This window comes from Podarcis bocagei, assembly GCF_964188305.1.
Source record: "Podarcis bocagei genome assembly, chromosome: 8".
NCBI classification, from domain to species: domain Eukaryota; kingdom Metazoa; phylum Chordata; class Lepidosauria; order Squamata; family Lacertidae; genus Podarcis; species Podarcis bocagei.
The window spans coordinates 7,791,341-7,812,823 of NC_138133.1; the positions used below are offsets into that span (position 1 = coordinate 7,791,341).

At 46.9% G+C, this 21,483-nt stretch overlaps 1 protein-coding gene and 1 long non-coding RNA gene across 5 annotated transcripts in view; both read left to right on the forward strand.

The window, feature by feature from the left end:
* The window catches only part of LOC308594052, a 294,546-nt gene that overhangs the window by 24,085 nt on the left and 248,978 nt on the right, over positions 1-21,483 (forward strand). The window lies entirely within an intron of this gene.
* Positions 574-21,483, forward strand: part of EPSTI1 (epithelial stromal interaction 1) — a 38,467-nt gene continuing 17,557 nt past the window's right edge. For 2 of the 4 annotated variants that reach the window (XM_081206594.1, XM_081206596.1), the window contains exons 1-5: positions 574-767; positions 15,272-15,330; positions 16,804-16,887; positions 19,408-19,481; positions 21,108-21,191. In XM_081206594.1, the coding sequence (XP_081062720.1) occupies positions 589-767; positions 15,272-15,330; positions 16,804-16,887; positions 19,408-19,481; positions 21,108-21,191 (480 nt within the window). In that variant the 5' untranslated portion in view covers positions 574-588. Of the gene's footprint in view, positions 940-7,327; positions 7,530-15,271; positions 15,331-16,803; positions 16,888-19,407; positions 19,482-21,107; positions 21,192-21,483 lie in introns of those variants that run through there. The other 2 variants (XM_081206597.1, XM_081206595.1) reach the window with 2 other exon arrangements.

Here is a 21,483-nt window from a genome sequence, read left to right on the forward strand (position 1 = left end):
CATGTGCATGCACACGAAAGCTCATACCAATAAGGTGCTACTGGAAGGATTTTTTTTAATTTTGTTTCATCTGCGGCAGAGCAACTCAGCTACCTACTTGTAATGAAATACGTAGTTATCTTGGGGATTTTTTAGTGCTCTGGGTTAGTGGCTGGCAACCCTACAAAAGAGATGCAAGAAAGGAATTAAGTCATTCTGCTCTAGGTGCTTAGCATGGGACTGATAAATGCTCACTCCGTTTTTCAGGAGGCGTTCACATGGTATCAAATCTGTGTTCTGGATTTTCCTGGTGTTTCTTCCCCTATCCCCCTGTAATGACCCAGCTTGAAAAGGCCTGCCATGAAGGCTAGGGGACCCTTCTGAAGTGTAAGACAACCCTGCCATCTTTCCAGTCACCTCCCAGTCTGCTGAGTTTACCTTAAACACCTATTTACTTCTGATCCAAAGCAAACCTTGTCTTTCTAATGATGTAATGGACAAAAATCAAGTAAGCGCACTTAAATTAACAAATGCTTTCAAACTAATTACGGTAAATAATCACTGAATGGTCAGGTGAATTTACCCTTCCCCCTCACCACCACAGAAGTTATGTCATGCCACTGGTATGAATGGAATATCGCAAGAAGTTCGCACAATACCTCCCAAGATTGTGGAAAGCATCTTACAGTTTTACCTGAAGAGCAATTATTGGATAATGCTGGGAGCCACTCATTGACAGAAACTTCCAAACAGAATGTTGGGCTCTGGGAAGATGGCAGTTGGGACAGGTGAGCCAGAGAAGCTCAGTGATGTGCTTTGTATGTTGCCAAATCTGGCAGCAACCTGTTGACTGCTTGTATAAGTGTAATAGATGTCGAGTAAAAGGCCTCAGCATCAGTTGGTGCCTTTGCGCACAAAAACAAAGAAAGATCCCAACGTGAAGAAAGGCCACAAAATGGGGTGAGTTTTGACTTGCCACACAAATGCCAACACAACAAAAGAACCCGTGAGTTTGTTGTGTTTATGATAAAGGCTTAGGCGCATCTCTCCCTCAGTATGCAATGCAGAGTCAAAAAATTTCCCTCGGCTCAATTCAGAAAGACTCGATGCTACGAACTTGATGGACATTTCTCAGAGCAGTTTCAAGAGTTCTCACCTGGGTTGTAAGGTTGGTGCAGAGACACTAAACCTTTGGGCTGGATTCAACTGACCGGTCCCACACCAGGACTTCAGCTAGTACAACAGGACTTCTCCCCCTGGTGCCCCCAAATTGTCTTAAAGGTAAATGTAAAGGGACCCCTGACCATTAGGTCCAGTCCAGAGATGGAACTGCGGCGCTCATCTCGCTTTATTGGCCGAGGGAGCCGGCGTACAGCTTCCAGGTCATGTGGCCAGCATGACTAAGCTGCTTCTGGCGAACCAGAGCAGCACACGGAAATGCCGTTTTCCTTCCCGTCGGAGCGGTACCTATTTATCTACTTGCACTTTGATGTGCTTTCGAACTGCTAGGTTGGCAGGAGCAGGGGCTGAGCAACGGGAGCTCACCCCGTCACGGGGATTCAAACTGCCGACCTTCTCATCAGCAAGTCCTAGGCTCTGTGATTTAACCCACAGTGCCACCCACTTAGGGGGAGATTATTATGTTGGGCAAGCTCCAGTGGCGTAGCGTGGGGGGTGCCAGGGGTGCCGGCCGCACCGGGCGCAACATCTGGGGGGGGGCGCGAGTCCAGAGGGCCCAGCCGCGTCGTGCCCTCGGCCCGCCCCTATTGTCAGAGGCTCAGCGTGGAAGTGTTAACAAAGTTTCAGAGGGGGGAGCGAGTGGGGGGGTGCGGGGAGGGGAGGGGGTCCCCGCTTCTCCGGCCGCCTTGCAGAAGCGGCCACCGCCCGGCGGCTCTGCCTTTGCTCGCAGGCCTGCCTGGGGGCTCCCTCCGCTCCACCGCTGAGCTGGCGGCCCCGATCCCGGGAGCAAAGAGGCGTCGCGGGAGCGGCTAGGCCTGCGCCAGGGCCCGGACCCAACAGCTTCTCCGGCTCCCCAAGCCGAGGACAGCTTCGGCTGTGAAGCTGCGCCTTTCGGGCTGGCCCCTTCTCAGCTGGGCCTCGCCTCTCCAGCTCCCGGTATGTGTGCTCCGCGGTGGTCCCCGCTCCTTCCAGACCCTTCCACCGCAGCTGGGGGGACGATAGAGGACCCTGCCTCCCCCCGAGGGGCTCATCTCTGGCAACTGTCTTAAGCTGCCGCAAGTGTCTCTGCTCAAGGAGCCCCCTGAGTTTTGGCATTGTCTCTTCGCGCCCCCCCCCGCCTCTCTCCAGGAGCTTTATGGAGCCGCCTGGATCGGGTCTGCTTTGGAGGAGGGAAGCCTTGCTTGACCAGCATGTGGGGCGCCCTTTGCAGCCTTTCCCTCTGGAGAGATAGTCACGCTCCCTCTAGCGCAGTTCCCAATCGCCAGTCGCCCTTCTGTGGCGAGGATTCTTCCGAGCCGGGCTCTTCCGGGGCCCTCCGGCTGCTTCTCTTTCGGGCGGCGGCGACCCTCCAGCCAAACACCCCTCGGGGGTTTGTGGCAGCCTCGCTTATTGTTCTCGGGACTCTGGTTTTACCTCGCCGCGCAATTAAGCACAATTGCAGCGCCTTCACCAGCAGTGGCATAGCGTGGGGGGTGCAGGGGGGGCCGGCCGCAACATCTGGGGGTTAGGGGGCGCAAATCCACGGGTTAGGGGGCGCAAATTACTTGCCTTGCCCCGGGTGCTGACAACCTACGCTACGCCACTGGCAAGCTCAAATGGGAAACATTTGGGAAAGCGTGGTGTTGAATTTTCCCCCTTGACACCTGAGATGTATATTTTTAGGACCCACTCAAGTTGGGATTGTAATTTGTTTTATACTGCTTTTTGTTGTTGTATTTTACATTGTTGGGAACCACCCTGGATCTTCTGGCTGCATTTGCCCTGCACCCACCCCACAGTGCCTGCCATTGTGCGTACAGTTGTACCTCCTTTTGCGTCCCGGATCCCGACGAAAGGGACGCTCGACAAAGTGCCGCTCTGCGCATGCACGAAGCACAATTGGCCGACCCGAAGTAACCTGTTTTGGTACTTCCGGGTTTGCCACGGACGTTGGACGAAATGGACCCTAAACAGGGCGGACTCAAAATGAGGTACCACTGCAGAGCCATCTGGATTTTAGATCTGGATGGTAGACAACATCCATGTAAAATAAGAAATAAGAAAAGAGTGGTTGGGGAAACCCAGCCAGATGGGCGGGGTATAAATAATAAATTATTATTATTATTATTATTATTATTATTATTATTATTATTATTATTAGTCTACTTGGTTGTATGTGTTGTTTGCACAGCTCATAGCCACTGAGAGTTTTATTTAGAACAAGGGGCTAATATGAGTTTGCCCCTGAAAAGGGAACATATTTCAGAGGCCATTTTCTGTTATTAGTTTAGTCACTTGAGCACGAGACTCTGAAGCCCAGGGTCGTGGGTACAAGCCCCACATTGGGCAAAAGATTCCTTCATTGCAGGGGTTTAGACTAGATGGCCCTTCGTAGTCCCTTCCAACTCTATGGTTCTGTGATTCTGAGTTTTGCACGATGATCTACAGAAGAACTCCAGAAATAACTGCTGGGACAAACCGTACTTTACAGGTTTGCAGGAGAACATCTGGTGAAAATGGTGCTCAGAAATAAATCTAGCCATTACAAAATGGACAGGTTCATAGTCTGAACCAGAATATCTTTAATGTGAAATGAAAAGAACTAGAGTATATTTCCCTGACGGAAGAAGCTGTTTTCCCTATTGCCCAACAACCACACCTATTTCTGGATTTATTTGTTACATTTTAATCCTACTCCGTCATCCCAGGTGTTCAGGGTGGTCATATGGTGTCTTTGCCTCTTTTTAAACCTCCGAACAGCCTTGTGAGGCTAGGATGAGTAATATTGTTGATTAGTCCAAGGTCACTAGGGAATACCTAGATTTCAAATCCTATATTCAATAGGATTCAAGTCCAATAGTTACCCACGACAGCACCACTACAACACATTTAGAGTAGGGGACTAGACTCAACAGTAGCAGATTCGTGTGCCAGAATTTGCCCATGGATTTCTTATAAAGGTGGTGATTCAAAGTTCAGCAGGAGAGGGAGGAGAGCTGAATTCTACCCCTGTTGAATTTCTACCCTCCTGCTGCTTCTCTCTGGCTGTCATCTTTTGAGGCTCCAGTTCTGAAAGTAACCCATAGCAGAAGAAAAAAGGATAGGGAAAACCAGGAGGGGGGGGGCATGTAAAGCGTTCAGTTCCTCCTTCCTGCCTGCCCAATCTGTGCTTTAAGTTACTTCTCCAACTTTATATGGAATTGGTCAAACTGCATACCGAAACAAATGCTGTGTACCATCTAGTTTTGCCCTTAAGGTCTCTTTTCTTAAGCAGGATTGCCACACACATCGCTCTTCTGTGTGGGATGGGAGGCCCCCCCCCCACAATTATGGGGTTCTGTATGCCAGAAGGAGCAGCAGACCACCACGACTCCCATTTCCACGCCAGAAAAGTCCCCACCATAAATTCTTTCTGTGGTGTGGCTATTAAAAGCACAGGCGGAAAAGATGTCACCTGAATTATTCCAGAGAAATGTGTTTGCATACAGCAGTCTAGAAAACTGCAAGCCATTTTCAGAGTGTGTTCCTATTGATATTCCTATTGACTTCAGTGGGGCCAAACTGTATTTGCTTCAGCAGCAGAAATTATGTTGGTGAACTTATCTCCTGTGGCTGGGAAATAAGTGGAGGGAAAAGACTTGCCTGCTCTGCGTCAGGCTGCTGTTAAAGGCACAAAGCAGGCCCAGTAGTTTAACGTTGTGGGTTAAACCACAGAGCATAGGACTTGCCGATCAGAAGGTCGGCAGTTCGAATCCCCGCGACGGGGTGAGCTCCCGTTTCTCGGTCCCTGCCAACCTAGCAGTTCAAAAGCACGTCAGAGTGCAAGTAGATAAATAGGTACTGCTCTGGCGGGAAGGTAAACAGTATTTCCGTGCGCTGCTCTGGTTCGCCAGAAGTGGCTTAGTCATGCTGGACACATGACCGGGAAGCTGTATGCTGGCTCCCTCGGCCAGTAAAGCGACATGAGCGCTGTAAGCCCAGAGTCAGTCACGACTAGACCTAATGGTTAGGGGTTCCCTTACCTTTACCTTTTTAGGCCCAGGAAAGTGAAAGGAAAGGCTGGAAACCTTGGAGCTGGCAAAGGCCTTACCAGGTAACCATTTCCAGGTTACCTTCCCAAACATACTGCCCTGCACAGCTTGGCTCTGGCAAAGTGAATGTCCTTTCCACGTCATGCCTACTAGGCAGGTTTGCTCAGAAGTGCCCCCCAGCATCTAGTCCCCCCCCCTTAATTATCCCACATTGAGGCTACAGTTGTCAACCCACATCCTAGGGCGCAAGGGACCATAGCTGTCAACTTTCAGATTTGAAAATAAGGGATCAGCAACCTCGAAAATAAGGGATCAGCAGCCTCACCTGTCCCGGGGAGAGTCTACGGGATATCTAACAATCTGGGATAGCAGTGGGAAGCAGCTGGAAATGGCGCTGAAATAAGGCAATTTCCCGCAAAAAAAGGGAAGGTTGACAGCTATACAAGGGACCCACAGAACTCGCACCAGAGGACCGTGCCAATAGGATTCTTCCCTGAGCCGCCACTTGCAACTCACGAGAACGCTGGTCCCAGTCAAAAGGCAGTGTGCCTCAATGAGCACAGATGGGGCTTGTCCTACCCCTCTTGTGCCACACAGTGCCAGGAGGGAATTTGGAGAGGCAGAGCTGAGGAAAGTGGCACCTGCCAAGGGGCTGGGCCTCGCTTGCCTCCTCTTTGGGTGGGTGTCGTGGGGAGCCCGCCTTGGCCCCTGAGCTTCCTCTGCGTGGAGGCAGCACGCAGGTCATACAGCGCCAGCCCAGCCATGCCTGCCCAACAGCGAGTCCTGTTGCATTGCATTGCGATTGTTGTTTAGTCGTTTAGTCGTGTCCGCCTCTTCGTGACCCCATGGACCAGAGCATGCCGGGCACTCCTGTCTTCCACTGCCTCCCGCAGTTTGGTCAAACTCATGCTGGTAGCTTCGAGAACACTATCCAAACATCTCGTCCTCTGTCGTCCCCTTCTCCTTGTGCCCTCCATCTTTCCCAACATCAGGGTCTTTTCCAGGGAGTCTTCTCTTCTCATGAGGTGGCCAAAGTATTGGAGCCTCAGCTTCAGGATCTGTCCTTCCAGTGAGCACTCAGGGCTGATTTCCTTCAGAATGGAGAGGTTTGATCTTCTTGCAGTCCATGGGACTCTCAAGAGTCTCCTCCAACACCATAATTCAAAAGCATCAATTCTTCAGCGATCAGCCTTCTTTATGGTCCATCTCTCATTTCCATACATCACTACTGGGAAAACCATAGCTTTAACTATACGGATCTTTTTTGGCAAGGTGATGTCTCTGCTTTTTAAGATGCTGTCTAGGTTTGTCTTTGCTTTTCTCCCAAGAAGCAGGCGTCTTTTAATTTCGTGACTGCTGTCACCATCTGTAGTGATCATGGAGCCCAAGAAAGTAAAATCTCTCACTGCCTCCATTTCTTTCCCTTCTATTTGCCAGGAGGTGATGGGCCCAGTGGCCATGATCTTCATTTTTTTGATGTTGAGCTTCAGACCATATTTTGTGCTCTCCTCTTTCACCCTCAATAAAAGGTTCTTTAATTCCTCCTCACTTTCTGCCATCAAGGTTGTGTCATCTGTATATCTGAGGTTGTTGATATTTCTTCCGATATTTCTTAATTCCAGTTTGGGATTCATCCAGCCCAGCCTTTCGCATGATGAATTCTGTATATAAGTTGAATAAGCAGGGAGACAATATACAGCCTTGTCATACTCCTTTCCCAATTTTGAACCAATCAGTTGTTCCATATCCAGTTCTAACTGTAGCTTCTTGTCCCACATAGAGATTTCTCAGGAGACAGATGAGGTGATCAGGCACTCCCATTTCTTTAAGAACTTGCCATAGTTTGCTGTGGTCGACACAGTTAAAGGCTTTTGCATAGTCAATGAAGCAGAAATAGATGTCTTTCTGGAACACTCTACTTTCTCCATAATCCAGCACATGTTTGCATGGCGCTTACTCGCAGGTAAGTGGGATCCAGGCTGGCCCTGCAACCGAGCCTGCTCAGCGGGGGCGGCCCCGCGCATTTGGGCCCCTGGGGGGGTGTGACTCCATCCTTCATGGAGATCACCTGTGTTCCGCGGCAGGTGAGGCGAGGGGGCGTGTGTTCGAGGGCGGGGAAAGCGAAAGTAAAGCGCCTGCGGCCAACTTTCGATTTCGTTTCCTGCGGCTGGGCGAGGGAGCAGCTGTTCTGGGCGCGCGTGTATCTGCGAGCGGAATCCTTGCAGCCAGAGCCATGAGCTGGACGCGTTCGGCCTCTCCGTCTCCCTTGCCAAGGGGCGCCTCGCCGGGCGACGCCTCTGCCGGCCCCCGGGATGGGGGCGCTTCGGGGCCGGAGGGCGGGCAGGAGCAGCGGCCGCAGCAGTAAGTAGCCCGGGCGCCGTCAAACTCCCCCGTCTGAAATAATAAGAGGGAAAGATAAGCAGAGCCGTCTCATTCCAGTGACCCATTTCGTCCCGTATTAGGAGCTATTTCTTTATTTATTTCTTTTTAAAAATAATTTCTTACTGAAGACTTTCTTGGTTTGCAAAAGTACATGGTTGCTTCTCTTTTCAGGTTGTGTTTTCCACCGGTCAGTTGCATTCGTTGCGATTGTATTGCATTGAATATTTCTTGCTTTCTCTGAAGCTCCTTATTTTCTTCCCTTCATTTCAACAGGGACCCCAGTCATGTCCGTCGGTCTTGGCAGCTCCCCTTGTTTCCTATCCATTCTCGACTTGTTCCCAGTGGGTGTTATTTATTCGTTTATTTATTTAGTGTAGCGCTACTCCGTTGTAGTGTATCAAACTCTAGCGTTGCCGGCACAGGCTTGTCATTAAGAAACCTAGTTGTCGACTGCCAAATAATATATTTCAAGAACCTCTTTGTGGTCACAGGAGATTTTGGGTTGAATTTGTAAAGTATCCTGGATAAAAGGGCCCTTACAAAGTCCAGTAAACTACTGCGGTTTTCAGAGTATGCTGCCATCTAATGTGAATGATGCTAACAAGGTACTACCAGCTCTATTATAATAGTTTGTGCACACTTCCACTTCTCCCTCACTTAGAAAGCATGGTTCCCAGCAGTTTACCATTTGTCCCACAGCTCTCCATGGAAAAACCTGTCATTTTCCGCTGAAGTGGAGCAGATGGCGATCCATTGAAACCCGGTTGACATTTTCTCCAGTTGAGTGGCAATGAGGGGGCTTCCCTGTGAGAAAGCAGCAGGGCAAGCAGAAGTCCTGCTTGGGCTGGGTGTTCATCAGTATGCAGATGACACCCAGCTCTACCTCTCCTTTAAATCGGAACCAGTGAAGGCGGTGAAGGTCCTGCGTGAGTGCCTGGAGGCGGTTGGAGGATGGATGGCGGCTAACAGATTGAGGTTGAATCCTGACAAGACAGAAGTACTGTTTTTGGGGGAACAGGGGGCGGCTGGGTGTGGGGGATTCCCTGGTCCTGAATGGGGTAACTGTGCCCCTGAAGGACCAGGTGTGCAGCCTGGGAGTCATTTTGGACTCACAGTTGTCCATGGAGGTGCAGGTTAATTCGGTACGCAGGCTAAGACCCTACCTGCCCGCGGACTGTCTCGCCAGAGTGGTGCATGCTCTAGTTATCTCCCGCTTGGACTACTGCAACACGCTCTACGTGGGGCTACCTTTGAAGGTGACCCAGAAACTGCAATTAATCCAGAATGCAGCAGCTAGACTGGTGACTGGGAGTGGCTGCCGGGATCACATAACACCGGTCCTGAGAGATTTGCATTGGCTCCCAGTATGTTTCCGAGCACAATTCAAAGTGTTGGTGCTGACCTTGAAAGCCCTAAATGGCCTTGGTCCTGTATACCTGAAGGAGCGTCTCCACTCCCATCGTTCAGCCCAAACACTGAGATCCAGCGCCGAGGGCCTTCTGGCAGTTCCCTCATTGCGAGAAGTGAGGTTACAGGGAACCAGACAGAGGGCCTTCTTGGTAGTGGCACCCATCCTGTGGAACACCCTTCCTTCAGATGTGAAGGAAATAAGCAGCTATCCTATCTTTAAAAGACATCTGAAGGCAGCCCTGTTCAGGGAAGTTTTTAATATTTAATGCTGTAATGTTTTTAACACTTGATTGGGAGCCGCCCAGAGTGGCTGGGGAAACTCAGCCAGATGGCGGGGTATAAATAATAAATTATTATTATTATATATTAAGTGTGGTTCAGCCCTAACTGGCATGTTCCGGAGTCTTTAGGAGTCATTTTTCGGAAGCAGCCAAACTGCTTCTACAGGTATGAAGAGTAAACCAAAAATCAGGTCTGGTCAAAACTTCTGTCTCCATTGAAGGCAGCCAGCTCTCATGCGCAAAGCATGTGAAACCTCCTTTGGCGTAGCGTGTAGACATTTCTCATCTTGCAAAGGGGAGTTTGGGAAGCTTTGCAAGACCACGCCCTACCTAGAAACTTGATTGAGTCATGCTCTGGAAAACTCCCATGGCTACATAGCAGGAAGTAAAAATAGGAAGTGTTTAGTAAATCCACTAGCTCAGTTTGTTGTGGCATTTCCAGTACTCAGTTTTTTAGAAGCTTGAATACAACATTAATTGTCTCTTAGGACGCGGGTGGTGCTGTGGGTTAAACCACAGAGCCTAGGGCTTGCCGATCAGAAGGTCGACGGTTCGAATCCCCGCGACGGGGTGAGCTCCCGTTGCTCAGTCCCTGCTCCTGCCAACCTAGCAGTTCGAAAGCACGTCAAAGTGCAAGTAGATAAATAGGTACCGCTCCGGTGGGAAGATAAACGGCATTTCCGTGCGCTGCTCTGGTTCGCCAGAAGCAGCTTAGTTATGCTGGCCACATGAAGCTGTATGCTGGCTCCCTCGGCCAATAAAGCGAGATGAGCACCGCAACCCCAGAGTCGGTCACGACTGGACCTAATGGTCAGGGGTCCCTTTACCCTTTACCTTTTAGGTGCAACTACTCAGTCCTTGTGTGTTGCTGTTTTCGAATACATTCTGAAATCGAGACAATCCACAAAATTGGAACAACAAAATGCACTCTGCTTGTTAGCTCAGCTTTTGGTTAATTGGAATTGGGTTTTGAATAAACAATTGGGGGCTTTTTCACTAATCAGTTCATGATCTGATCACCACCTCCCTCAAGCACTCCAACAGCATTATTCTGAAGTCTAATGTAGAAGAAATGAGAGTGCCGTTATCATAGCTGCCAATACGTACTTTAAAAGGCTGCATGGGGCTCCAAACTGGATAAATAAGGGCTGCAGTACTGAGAGTTTATGTGAGAATCATTTTTCTCCATGTAATTTCGCTTAATCTCTTTCCCTGAGCTGCTTTTGCCCTGCTGAGTTATTGGGAGTCTTCCGGACCCATCCAACTGGGTCCTAAGAAGAAGCTGTTTCCCTAAGAGTTTGACTGTTTCCGCTGCAGCGTGAGCAGCATGAGAACCTAGGATGTATTGTTTGTAGTCAATGATGAGCATAGCTTCCTGCAAAAATGCCCTACCAATTCAAAACAGGCTTGTATTAAAAAACAAAAATGTACAGTGGTACTTCAGGTTAAGTACTTAATTCGTTCCGGAGATCCGTACTTAACCTGAAGCTGTACTTAACCTGAAGCATCACTTTAGATAAAACCTAGCAATGGCAGTCTCACGTGCAGTGTGTTAAAGTAAGGCAGCTGGGAAATGACCAGAGCACAAGATACAGTGGTACCTTGGGTTACACATGCTTCAGGTTACAGACTCCGCTAACCCAGAAATATTACCTCGGGTTAAGTACTTTGCTTCAGGATGAGAACAGAAATTGTGCTCCAGAGGCGCGGCGGCAGCAGGAGGCCCCATTAGCTAAAGTAGTGCTTCAGGTTAAGAACAGTTTCAGGTTAAGAACGGACCTCCGGAACAAATTAAGTACTTAACCTGAGGTACCACTGTACTTAACCCAGGGTACCACTGTACTGTGGCCAAACACTCTCTGTCCAGAAATGGTCTTAACTGGGGAACCATCTGAAGCCAAAAGAAGGCCACAAAAGACATTTTCATCTCTAGGGACAATGTTGGATCCAGGAGTCCTCACAAGTTATGTAGATGCTCCCTGAGAGAGACTGCAGTCCTATCAAGAACAAGCAGGGCACCTCAATCTCAGGTTGGAGAACTATCTCAGTCTTGTCAGTATTTGGTTTGCTGGTCTCCCGCTTAAACCAGTAGAGCCCACAGTCCAGAACCCCCAGGTCAGGTAAGTGCAGTTTTGAGGTGGCAACGGGTAGGGCTGGGAGAGCCGGAGCTGCTTTTTTGCTGTCGCCAGTGCTGGGTCCGGTGGCAGCCTGGGCCTGACTCTGCAATGCGCAGGGTGCAATCCACCCCAGCGCCTAGCGCATCATGGCCTTCGGATGTTGCCAAGGGGCACAGGGCCCCTTGGCAGTGTTGGCCGGGTCCGCAAGGGGTGGGGTCATCTGGTGCTACTGACATGCATCTAGTAAATAACAAAGTGTCTACTCAGAAGAATGTTGTTGTTGTTGTTTAGTCGTTTAGTCGTGCCCGACTCTTCGGGACCCCCTGGACCAGAACACGCCAGGCACTCCTGTCTTCCACTGCCTCCCGCAGTTTGGTCAAACTCATGCTGGTAGCTTCGAGAACACTGTCCAACCATCTCATCCTCTGTTGTCCCCTTCTCCTTCTGCCCTCCATCTTTCCCAGCATCAGGGTCTTTTCCAGGGAGTCTTCTCTTCTCATGAGGTGGCCAAAGTCTTGGAGCCTCAGCTTCAGGATCTGTCCTTCCAGTGAGCACTCAGGGCTGATTTCCTTCAGAATGGAGAGGTTTGATCTTCTTGCAGTCCATGGGACTCTAAAGAGTCTCCTCCAGCACCTTAATTCAAAAGCATCAATTCTTCGGCGATCAGCCTTCTTTATGGTCCAGCTCTCACTTCCACACATCACTACTGGGAAAACCATGGATTTAACTATACATACCAGAAGAAAGCTGCACCGAATTCAGTGGGCCTTACTCCCAGGTGAGATTGTGTGGGTCTGTCGGGTTTTATCTAGGCCAGGCTTCCTCAACCTCGGCCCTCCAGATGTTTTGAGACTACAATTTGCATCAACCCTTATCACTGGTCCTGCTAGCTATGGATCATGCGAATTGTAGGCCAAAAACATCTGGAGGGCCGAGGTTGAGGAAGCCTGATCTAGGTAGCCAGGGCTCCTCCAGATAACAAGATCTTTTTCCATCAGGTTAGTGAGGACCACTTGCTTTTTAAAATTCTCTCATATATACAGAACTCCCTGCGCAGCTTTTGGACTTTATCTGTAGGTTTCCCCCTCTGTGTCAAATAACTAGGGTCAAATAAGTGTTGTTTTCTTTTTATAATACCTGGAAGATGGATCTACCTCGGGAGGTTCTGGACTCTTCTTCCTGGGAGGTTTTTAAGCAGAGGCTGGATGGCCTTCTGTCATGGATGCTTTAGCAGAGTTTCCTACATTGCAGGGAGCTGCACTAGAAAGATTACCTTTGGGGTCCCTTCCAGTTCCATGATTCTCTGTTTTTCTGCTTCAACATTATTTCATTATGTTCCTATCATTTTATGTAATTGTATTTTGTATAAATTATAAAAGTATAAATAAAACATCTTCTATTTACAAGCAAAGCATTTAAATAGCTACCTTTCTACCGGTAGGATGGGGGTAGCCAAGATTTTTCTTGGAGGGAAGGCAGAACCTCAGATTTGTATTGACTTTTTTTCTTATTGGGGGGCAGCTGCCCCCCTGCCCCCCTTGGCTACATCCACGGGGGGCACAGGAAAGAAGCAAGGTCAGAAGGGGGCCCCATTCAGAAAAAGGCTGTGAAACACTGGTGTACACAGATCAGATGCAAGCTGATATTGATAGTTTCTTACAGCAACTCTCTAATGAAAGCTTTAAGAACAGTCAGCCTGAGAAGCAGCCGCTTGCATTTCTGCAGGGCGCAGAAATTACATAATTAGGTTGTACAGATGTTAAAATCCATTTGCTACACGTTCATGTGCCTAATTAACTGAAAACGTGTCATATAGGAAAGGGTCAGCAAAGAGATGTATTGTGCGAAAATGCAGCAGTTTTGCAACAAAGGTAAATTAGGTCAAACTGCCACATGGCATTTTTAATCCCCCCACCGAACTCAGAATATTGATGAGTTTAGATGCACTATATGTTATCATCACTCTCTAATGATGTACAGTACAATAAACAGGGATATCATACTAAAAGAGGAAATCAGGGTATGTGCAGTCTAGTCTTTGGGTATCTCTTTAATTCTCTGCTAGTGTTTGGCAACCCTTTCCTTCTGTGCTCCAACTTATAAATCACTTTGGCTTCTCCTTTCCATACAGGTGTCATTGCTATTCTTGCTGACTTGCAGAGCTATCATACAGAGTGTTAAATGTATTTGGATCTTGCCTTGACAGATTGTGTAGAAGGGCTCTTGTTCCCAGGCGGTGTTCTGTAAGCGTCTCACAGAACTGAGCGAAGGCCTCTGTCTGCATAATAAAATAAGATTTGTTGCCTTTTCCCCGTGTGCTGACATTTCCTGTGTATGCCACAACTTTCTCATATCTTAAAAAAATGCTAGAATCTATCTTTTGCTATTACCAAAAGCTACACAAGCCTTTAACTTTGATGCCATGGAAATGAAATGAGAATCTGGCCAAGCTGTGACAGAGTTCTGCTACTGCGCTTGGCAGCAGACATTACGATTATGATCTAGGAAGTTTTGTCCTGGGAAATAAAAAGACATCCTTCCGACTTCAGAAGCGTCTGTAAGGACACATTCACCACTCGTCTTCCTCTGTAGCAGGGAGAAGGCAGCATAACTTCAGGTAGGGTGATGGCGGCGGTGAAGGAAAAATTTTGTTTTCTGTTCGAAGTACCAGAGAGGTTAGAATAGGTAAGGAAGCAAATAGAAGCGCTAGGGTAGCCATTCTGAAAATGCTTAAGTTCATATTTCTTCTGATAAATACTAATTAAAAGAAATATGAATGAATATTTATATGTTACTTACTATAATTATTTATGGCCTGTGTTTCAGGATAATGCTTCCAAGGCAGTATACAATTAAATTGATCCCAAGGGAGTCTTTTTTCTTTTCTTTGGGGCTTCTCTTTCTGGAGTCTTCTTTCAGATTTATTTAGCTTCATACATTTCGGGAGAGAAGCAGCTGTATCTTTTCATAGCTGGCAAAATGAAACTACGGATGGTATTGAGCTGTGGCTGTGTACACATTAATGGCTTAAATGTTGAAGTAATTTACCTTCTCCCTCTGAATCTCAATTCACATTTGGCCTTTGCTGTACACACCAGAGAGGAGTCGGGGATGTCATCACCCAACAAGCATTGCCTGCTTGGTTTTCCTGCCCCTGCAATGCGCGCACACACAGAACCCCTGTTTGTGAAGGTGTCACCTGTGAATGCTCATTCATCTGAACGTGCACAATGATTCTCTCAAATGCACACACCAGATTCAACATGAGAATGTGGCCCAACTTTTCTAGTTGCATTGAAGCAGGTTTGAAGAAAAACACAGCAAATACCAGTGGTTATCTAGAACTCCGCCCCTCCAGATGTTTTGAGACTACAATTTCCATCATCCCTGAACACTGGTCCTGTTAGCTAGGGATGGTGGGAATTGTAGTTCCAAAACATGTGGAGGGCCGGAGTTTGCCTATGCCTGATCTAGAAACTACAAAATCGGTATGGATTGTAGGTAACGTGTAAATATGGCTTAAAAAATAGTGGGAGTGCACTGGATAGCAATGTGTACTCTATGTGTACCCATGTTTTTACTCAGAGGAGACCCATTGAAATTAATGAGCATGGCTAACTTATGCCCATTAATTTCAGTAATTCTACTATAAAACATTGGGTTTTTTTACTCTTATGAAATATGGTTGCCATCTTTCACAGCGACCATCACCATTATTTTCCATTGAGGGGAAAGACTGGATCTGTGCAAGAAATAGTTTTGGAGGGTGGCATATGAATGTCCTTGTCTCAAATGAAATAAATACAACTAAAAATCTACAACAATCTAAAGATACATCTAGTGAATGCTAGATAGTAAAGTATTTTCTCTCTCTCCCTCCCGTGTCTCTTCTTTCAACCTGCAACCTCTCTAGTCTGGGTGCCTTTGCTGTGATTCCTCCAAATCCAGTAAGGAGGAATCAGTTACAGAAAAGTAAGTACGTGATCCTGTTGACGAACCTCTTCATAGTGTATCAGTTCCTGGGTTGTATGTTGACTTTGTGGGCAGGAATAGACCCTTGCTCACAAGTCTTTCTTCTTGCTGACAAGTCCTGAGAAGAGGATGGGTGTTGCTAATCTAGAAAGTTGCAGATGATGTATGAAAGTGCCTCAGACCATCTGGGCTAGATTAGTGAATGGTAACAGGCAGCTCCTTATGCTTCAATTTTAACAAAGTGCACCTGCTAATTGGTGTGCTCTATAGCTTTTTTCAGGACACGGATGGCACTGTAGTCTAAACCACTGAGCCTCTTGGGCTTGCCGATCAGAAGGTCGGTGGTTCGAATCCCCTTGATGGGGTGAGCTCCCCTTGCTCGGTCCCAACTCCTGTCAACATAGCAGTTCAAAAGCACGTTAAAGTGCAAGTAGATAAATAGGTACCGCTCCAGTGGGAAGGTAAATGACGTTTCCATGCGCTGCTCTGGTTTCTGTGTTCCCTTGTGCCAGAAGCGGCTTAGTCATGCTGGCCACATGACCCGGAAAAACTGTCAGCGGACAAATGCCGGCTCCCCCAGCCTATAGAGCGAAATGAGCACTGCACCCCCAGAGTCGTCTGCGACTGGACTTAACTGCCAGGCATCCTTTAAAGGTAAAGGGACCCCTGACCATTAGGTCATGGCCGACTCTGGGGTTGTGGCGCTCATCTCGCTTTATTGGCTGAGGGAGCCGGCGTACAGCTTCCGGGTCATGTGGCCAGCATGACTAAGCCTCTTCTAGCAAACCAGAGCAGCGAACGGAAATGCCGTTTCCCACCGGAGGGGTCCTTTACCTTTACCTTTTTATAGCTTTTTTCAGCTAGAGAATATTTTTATTGGGCAACTCATACGTTATTAAAGTAAAAACAAACATCTGGCCTTCTCAATTCAATTGCACGTGAGTGGATCTGATGAGATCTTTCCATTCTGTCTTGAAAGTATTATGAGGATTACAACCTCACTTCCGCATTTTGTATATCCACTGAAACATTGACTGAATTGGATCTCACTCCTTTCACTACTGCAAGACTTCTGCCCCTGTGGTCAGGGTATCATGACCGACTTCAGCTATTACAGTGTAATCCTACAAATGTGTTGTTGGAAGCAAGCCTACACCTTGCAAGTGGCCTTAAAGTTCACTCTTGCAAATTATAGTGCCCTGTCGAAGTCATGGGCGTTGATGAGTGGCAGAGTTTTGCTCTCCAGGGCCGGCCCACCCACGAGGCAAGGTGGGGTGACTGCCTCAAGCAGCCGAAGCCCCTGTGGGCACCTTGCCACCAGCATGGCGACACATTCCCATTTTGCCTCAAGCAGCACTTGAGTCCACCATGTGACCACTGACACTAACCTTGTGAGACACGTGGGTTTTCTGCCTGGCCTGATACCTTTTCCTTGCAGTATTTTGACTCTTTGCTTCACTTACCATATTTCAGTTGCTACCAAAGAGTTGGAAGACCTGGAGAAATGGAAGGAACGGCACAGGCCGGGGCTAATTACCTTGACACCCCAGAAACTGGGTAAGCGAACAAGGGGGGGAAAGGGAAATACATTTCAGATGCTGTGTTTTTCTTAGCTTATTTTGAAGAATTGTGGGAATTAAAACTTCCTCTCTTTGGGGAAATGGAAGCTTCAGTGGCCAGATCATCAGGCTTCTATAACTTTGAAGCTTTACATCACACACTTGGTAACCTTGAACAAATAGTGTAGGAATTCCCATAATTATTGAAATATTCCATGTCCACATCTGACACCCAGGCAGGCAGCTCCAGTGTCTAGCTGATCTACAGAGCCAGGGATAAAAGCAAATAAGATCACAGAACTCGTTGTCTCTTCCGTAATGGAGTCCCAAGCAATAACTAGCATGGTTTTATAAATAGTTTGTGCCTGAAAAACATGATTGGAACTGTTTATCACTTTGCATTAAGTGATTGTGGCCATGTTAGCATTTTGCCCTGAGTCAACCATATAATGTACTTCATAAACGTACCTGGAATATCAAAATTTCACTATTGAATAGCTTGAATAAACTGACGGAAGTGATGGAAAATACAGTGGTGCCCCGCAAGACGAATGCCTCGCAAGATGGAAAACTCGCTAGACGAAAGAGTTTTCCGTTTTGGAGGTGCTTCGCAAAACGAATTTCCTATGGGCTTGCTTTGCAAGACGACAATGTCTTGCGAGTTCCTGCTGGTTCCCCCCCTTTTTCTAAGCCGCTAAGCTGCTTATCAGCTGATCCGATCAGCAGATAAGCCGCTAATAGCGCTAATCCGCTAATCCGTCAATGGGCTTGCTTCGCAAGACGAAAAAACCGCTAGACGAAGAGAATCACAGAACGGATTCTTTTCGCCTTGCGAGGCACCACTGTAGCAATGATGTGTTGAGTAGAGGCAGAAGCCCAGAATATCTGCTTCAAACATTGACTAAGCAATAGTAGGGTAGCTTCCACACGAGAGCTCTTCAGTGCTGCAGAAGCATTCTGCTGGAAGCAGAATTTAGTACTGTATAGTGCTACATTATGCCTCCTGGAACCTTCATTTCCATTAGCAGTGTCCTTTCTCATGCCTAGGGACGCGGGTGGCGCTGTGGGTTAAACCACAGAGCCTAGGACTTGCCGATCAGAAGGTCGGCAATTCGAATCCCTGCGACGGGGTGAGCTCCTGTTGCTCAGTCCCTGCTCCTGCCAACTTAGCAGTTCGAAAGCACGTCAAAGTGCAAGTAGATAAATAGGGACCGCTCCGGCAGGAAGGTAAACGGCGTTTTCGTGCGCTGCTCTGGTTCACCAGAAGTGGCTTAGTCATGCTGGCCACATGACCCGGAAGCTGTAGGCCGGCTCCTTCGGCCAATAAAGCGAGATGAGCGCCGCAACCCCAGAGTTGGTGACGACTGGACCTAATGGTCAGGGGTCCCTTTACCTTTACTTCTCATGTCTAAGATCTATGCCAGGGGTGGCCTGAAGTGAAGGACATGAGGCAGGAGTTGATAATGCAGGTGAGCTGTGCACAGGTGAGCTGCAAGCAAGCTGCCCGCCAGCTGCGTGGAGGCTCCTTTTATTGACGCAATATGCAAACCCAGGCAGATACATTTTGGGCAGTGACCTTTACACATCTTCCAGTCCCAGGATTGTGGGGTGGTACAAAGTTATTTTGGCACCTGTTTCCACCGCGTCATTTTCCCCTTGCACAATGTATGACGAAAGAGACAAAGGTCTTAGAGACAAAGGGTACAGCCAGGACACCGCAGACTACTGAGACCGCAAAAGGTTAGACAGAGGGCACGATGTGGCCTTATCTGTGAGGGGGAGTGTGCTCCACACCCCAAGGTCACACGTGCAGGCAGGCTGAGGCTGCCTGCGGGTGGGGAGTGTGCTCCGCACCCAGCGGTCATCCCTACAGTGGCCCCCTCTCAAGACACTGCGATCTACTCACAGAGTTAAAAACTGGCAGTGATCAACCCCATTTTTGGGGGTGCAGAGCAAAAATGTTGAGCTTTTTTTAAGGGGAGTGAAAGTTTCTGAGCTTCTTTGGGGGTTGATCTACCTGTAGGACACGTCTGATCTACGCCATTCAACAAAGGCCTCTTCCCAGCATTAAGGAAAAGTTACCTGTCTTTAATGTTTACTTGTTTTACCGGGGGGGGGGGTGTAGTGGTGAATAGCCTCTGCCATGGGCATCCTTCAAAGCTTCCCCAGTTTCTGTCCTGGGGTGGGGTTTGTAAAAACTGGGGAAGGAAAAAAGGCAAGAACTTAAAAGTAATCACCCTGCAGAACAATACAGGGTTAAACGCCATCTCCCTCTCCTAAACTAACGGATAGTGCTATGTAGAGAATTAAATATATTGTCCTAGGTGGGGTTTTGTCTCCCTGTTGACTTTCAATGGGGATGTCCTAGATACGTCCCTGCATCTGCAAGCTTTTTTTGTAGCCATAACCATTGTGTCAGCAATGAATCCCTCAGCTAGCATACAATGTAGTTTAATGCTGCCTCTGATAATGCCATTTTGTTGAGAGTGAACTTCAGAACAGATTTTTGTATTTATAGGTGGAAGAATATCGGAGGCCGAAGTGAGGCAGAAACAGCAACTTGAGCACATCCAATCTAAATACCAGCAAAAGGTCAGGCAGGATGCGACTGTCAGTTCCTTGGTCACAGCGTGGAACCAGGAGATGAATTTGTTTGCCATACCTTAACTTTTTTATTTTTTGTAAAGGAAACAAGTGCATGGAAACACTGGTCACAAGAGGATAAAATTCTGAAGCAGAAATTTCTGAACTCAATAATTATCCTTTATTTTTTATTTTACAAGAGTCCTTTTTAAAAGTTTTTTATTTATACAACAAGAAGAACAAACAAACAAAAAACACAAATACCGAATTACACACAAATTGCAAAAATAACCATAGACACTTAATATTCTTAGCAAACAATAAAACATCTATTGGTCTTAACACTAAAGACCCAACCTCCCGTCTATTCCATACTTCAAATTCATATTACTTATTGCCAATACACTTTTTTTCCATAATTAAGCTTATTCTCATTAAATCTAATTTCTTATATATACCTTGCAACTATTACTGAAGTTCCTCGAATGCTGCAACAGAATTTAAACTACTATATTTATTTTTCATATATTCTTTGAAAACCTCCCATTTAGAAACAAATTCCTGTTTTGATTTATTTTTTATTTTTTCTGATAAACCATCTAATTCAGCATATTCTGTCAGCTTTTGGATCCAATCTTGAATAGAGGGGATTTCATTACTCTTCCATTTTGCTGCGATCAAAACTCTTGCTGCCGCCGCCGCATATAAAAAGATACCCTTCCTCTTTTGTGGAATATCCAAATCTGTTATTCCCAGGAGGTAGGCCTCTGGTTTTTTATTGAAAGAGATCTTTAGCATTTTTTGCAGTTCTGCATGTATACTCTCCCAGAATACCTGTATTTTCCTACATATCCACCACATATAGTAGAATGTTCCTGAGTCTCCGTATCTCCAACAATTACTTGATACATTTTTATACATTTTTGAAAGCTTCCATGGTGTTAGATACCATCGATGTTGCATTTTTTGAAAGTTCTCTCTAATCGTGTAACAATTTGTGAATTTCCAATTGATCTTCCATAAATTTTCCCATTGGGCCATGGTTATTGAGTGGCCAAAATCCTGGGACCACCTCACCATTGCCACTGTTACCTCCTCCTCCTTGACTGTCCAGTCAAGGAGGAGTCGGTAAGTTTTGGAAAGAGTTTTTCTTTTAGAATTTAGAAGATCAGATTCGAATCGGGAAATTTCTGTTGAGAACCCCTTTTGTTTGTCAGATTTAAATTCTTCAAATAACTGATGGTATTGGAACCAGTCTGAAATGTGGTCTCTTATTTCCTCAAAGTTTTTTAATTATAATTATTATAAAATATAATATAATTTTACAAGATTCCTTAACTGCCGTTTACCACAAGGTCCCAGGGTGTGTCTGTGTCTGTTAAAAAACAAATAAAGCTGTTACAGCCATAAAATACTCTATTTACTCGAATCTAATGCTCACCTTTTTTCACCAAATTATGTTGCGAAAATTAAGGTGCACATTGGATTTGATAGCATGTTTACATTTGCAAATACTATTTTTTGGTTTCGAGGTTCTGTTTGTCAGTTTCCTCCCTGAAATGTGAGAAGGGTAAAAGTTAGCTTGCAGGTAGGTGTCTGGTCTGTAAAGTGACAGAACTTTTTCTCTCCTTGTAGCTGAAGAAAGAAGAATATGAAAGACGCAAAAGAGAAGCTGAAGAAGCTGACATTTTAAAAATGAAAATGATCCAGAGAGAGAAAGTAAGAAGACACACTCAGGCCATTTTAACATTTTTTCCCCCTCATGTAACCCCTTGCAAATGGGCGTGTGGGTGTGCCCTTCAAACAAACTGATACTACTTCATAGAAATATAGTTGTAATTACTTGCCAGGACGCGGGTGGTGCTGTGGGTTAAACCACAGAGCCTAGGACTTGCCGATCAGAAGGTTGGCGGTTCGAATCCCCGCAATGGGTTGAGCTCCTGTTGCTCGGTCCCTGCTCCTGCTAACCTAGCAGTTCAAAAGCACATCAAAGTGCAAGTAAATAAACAGG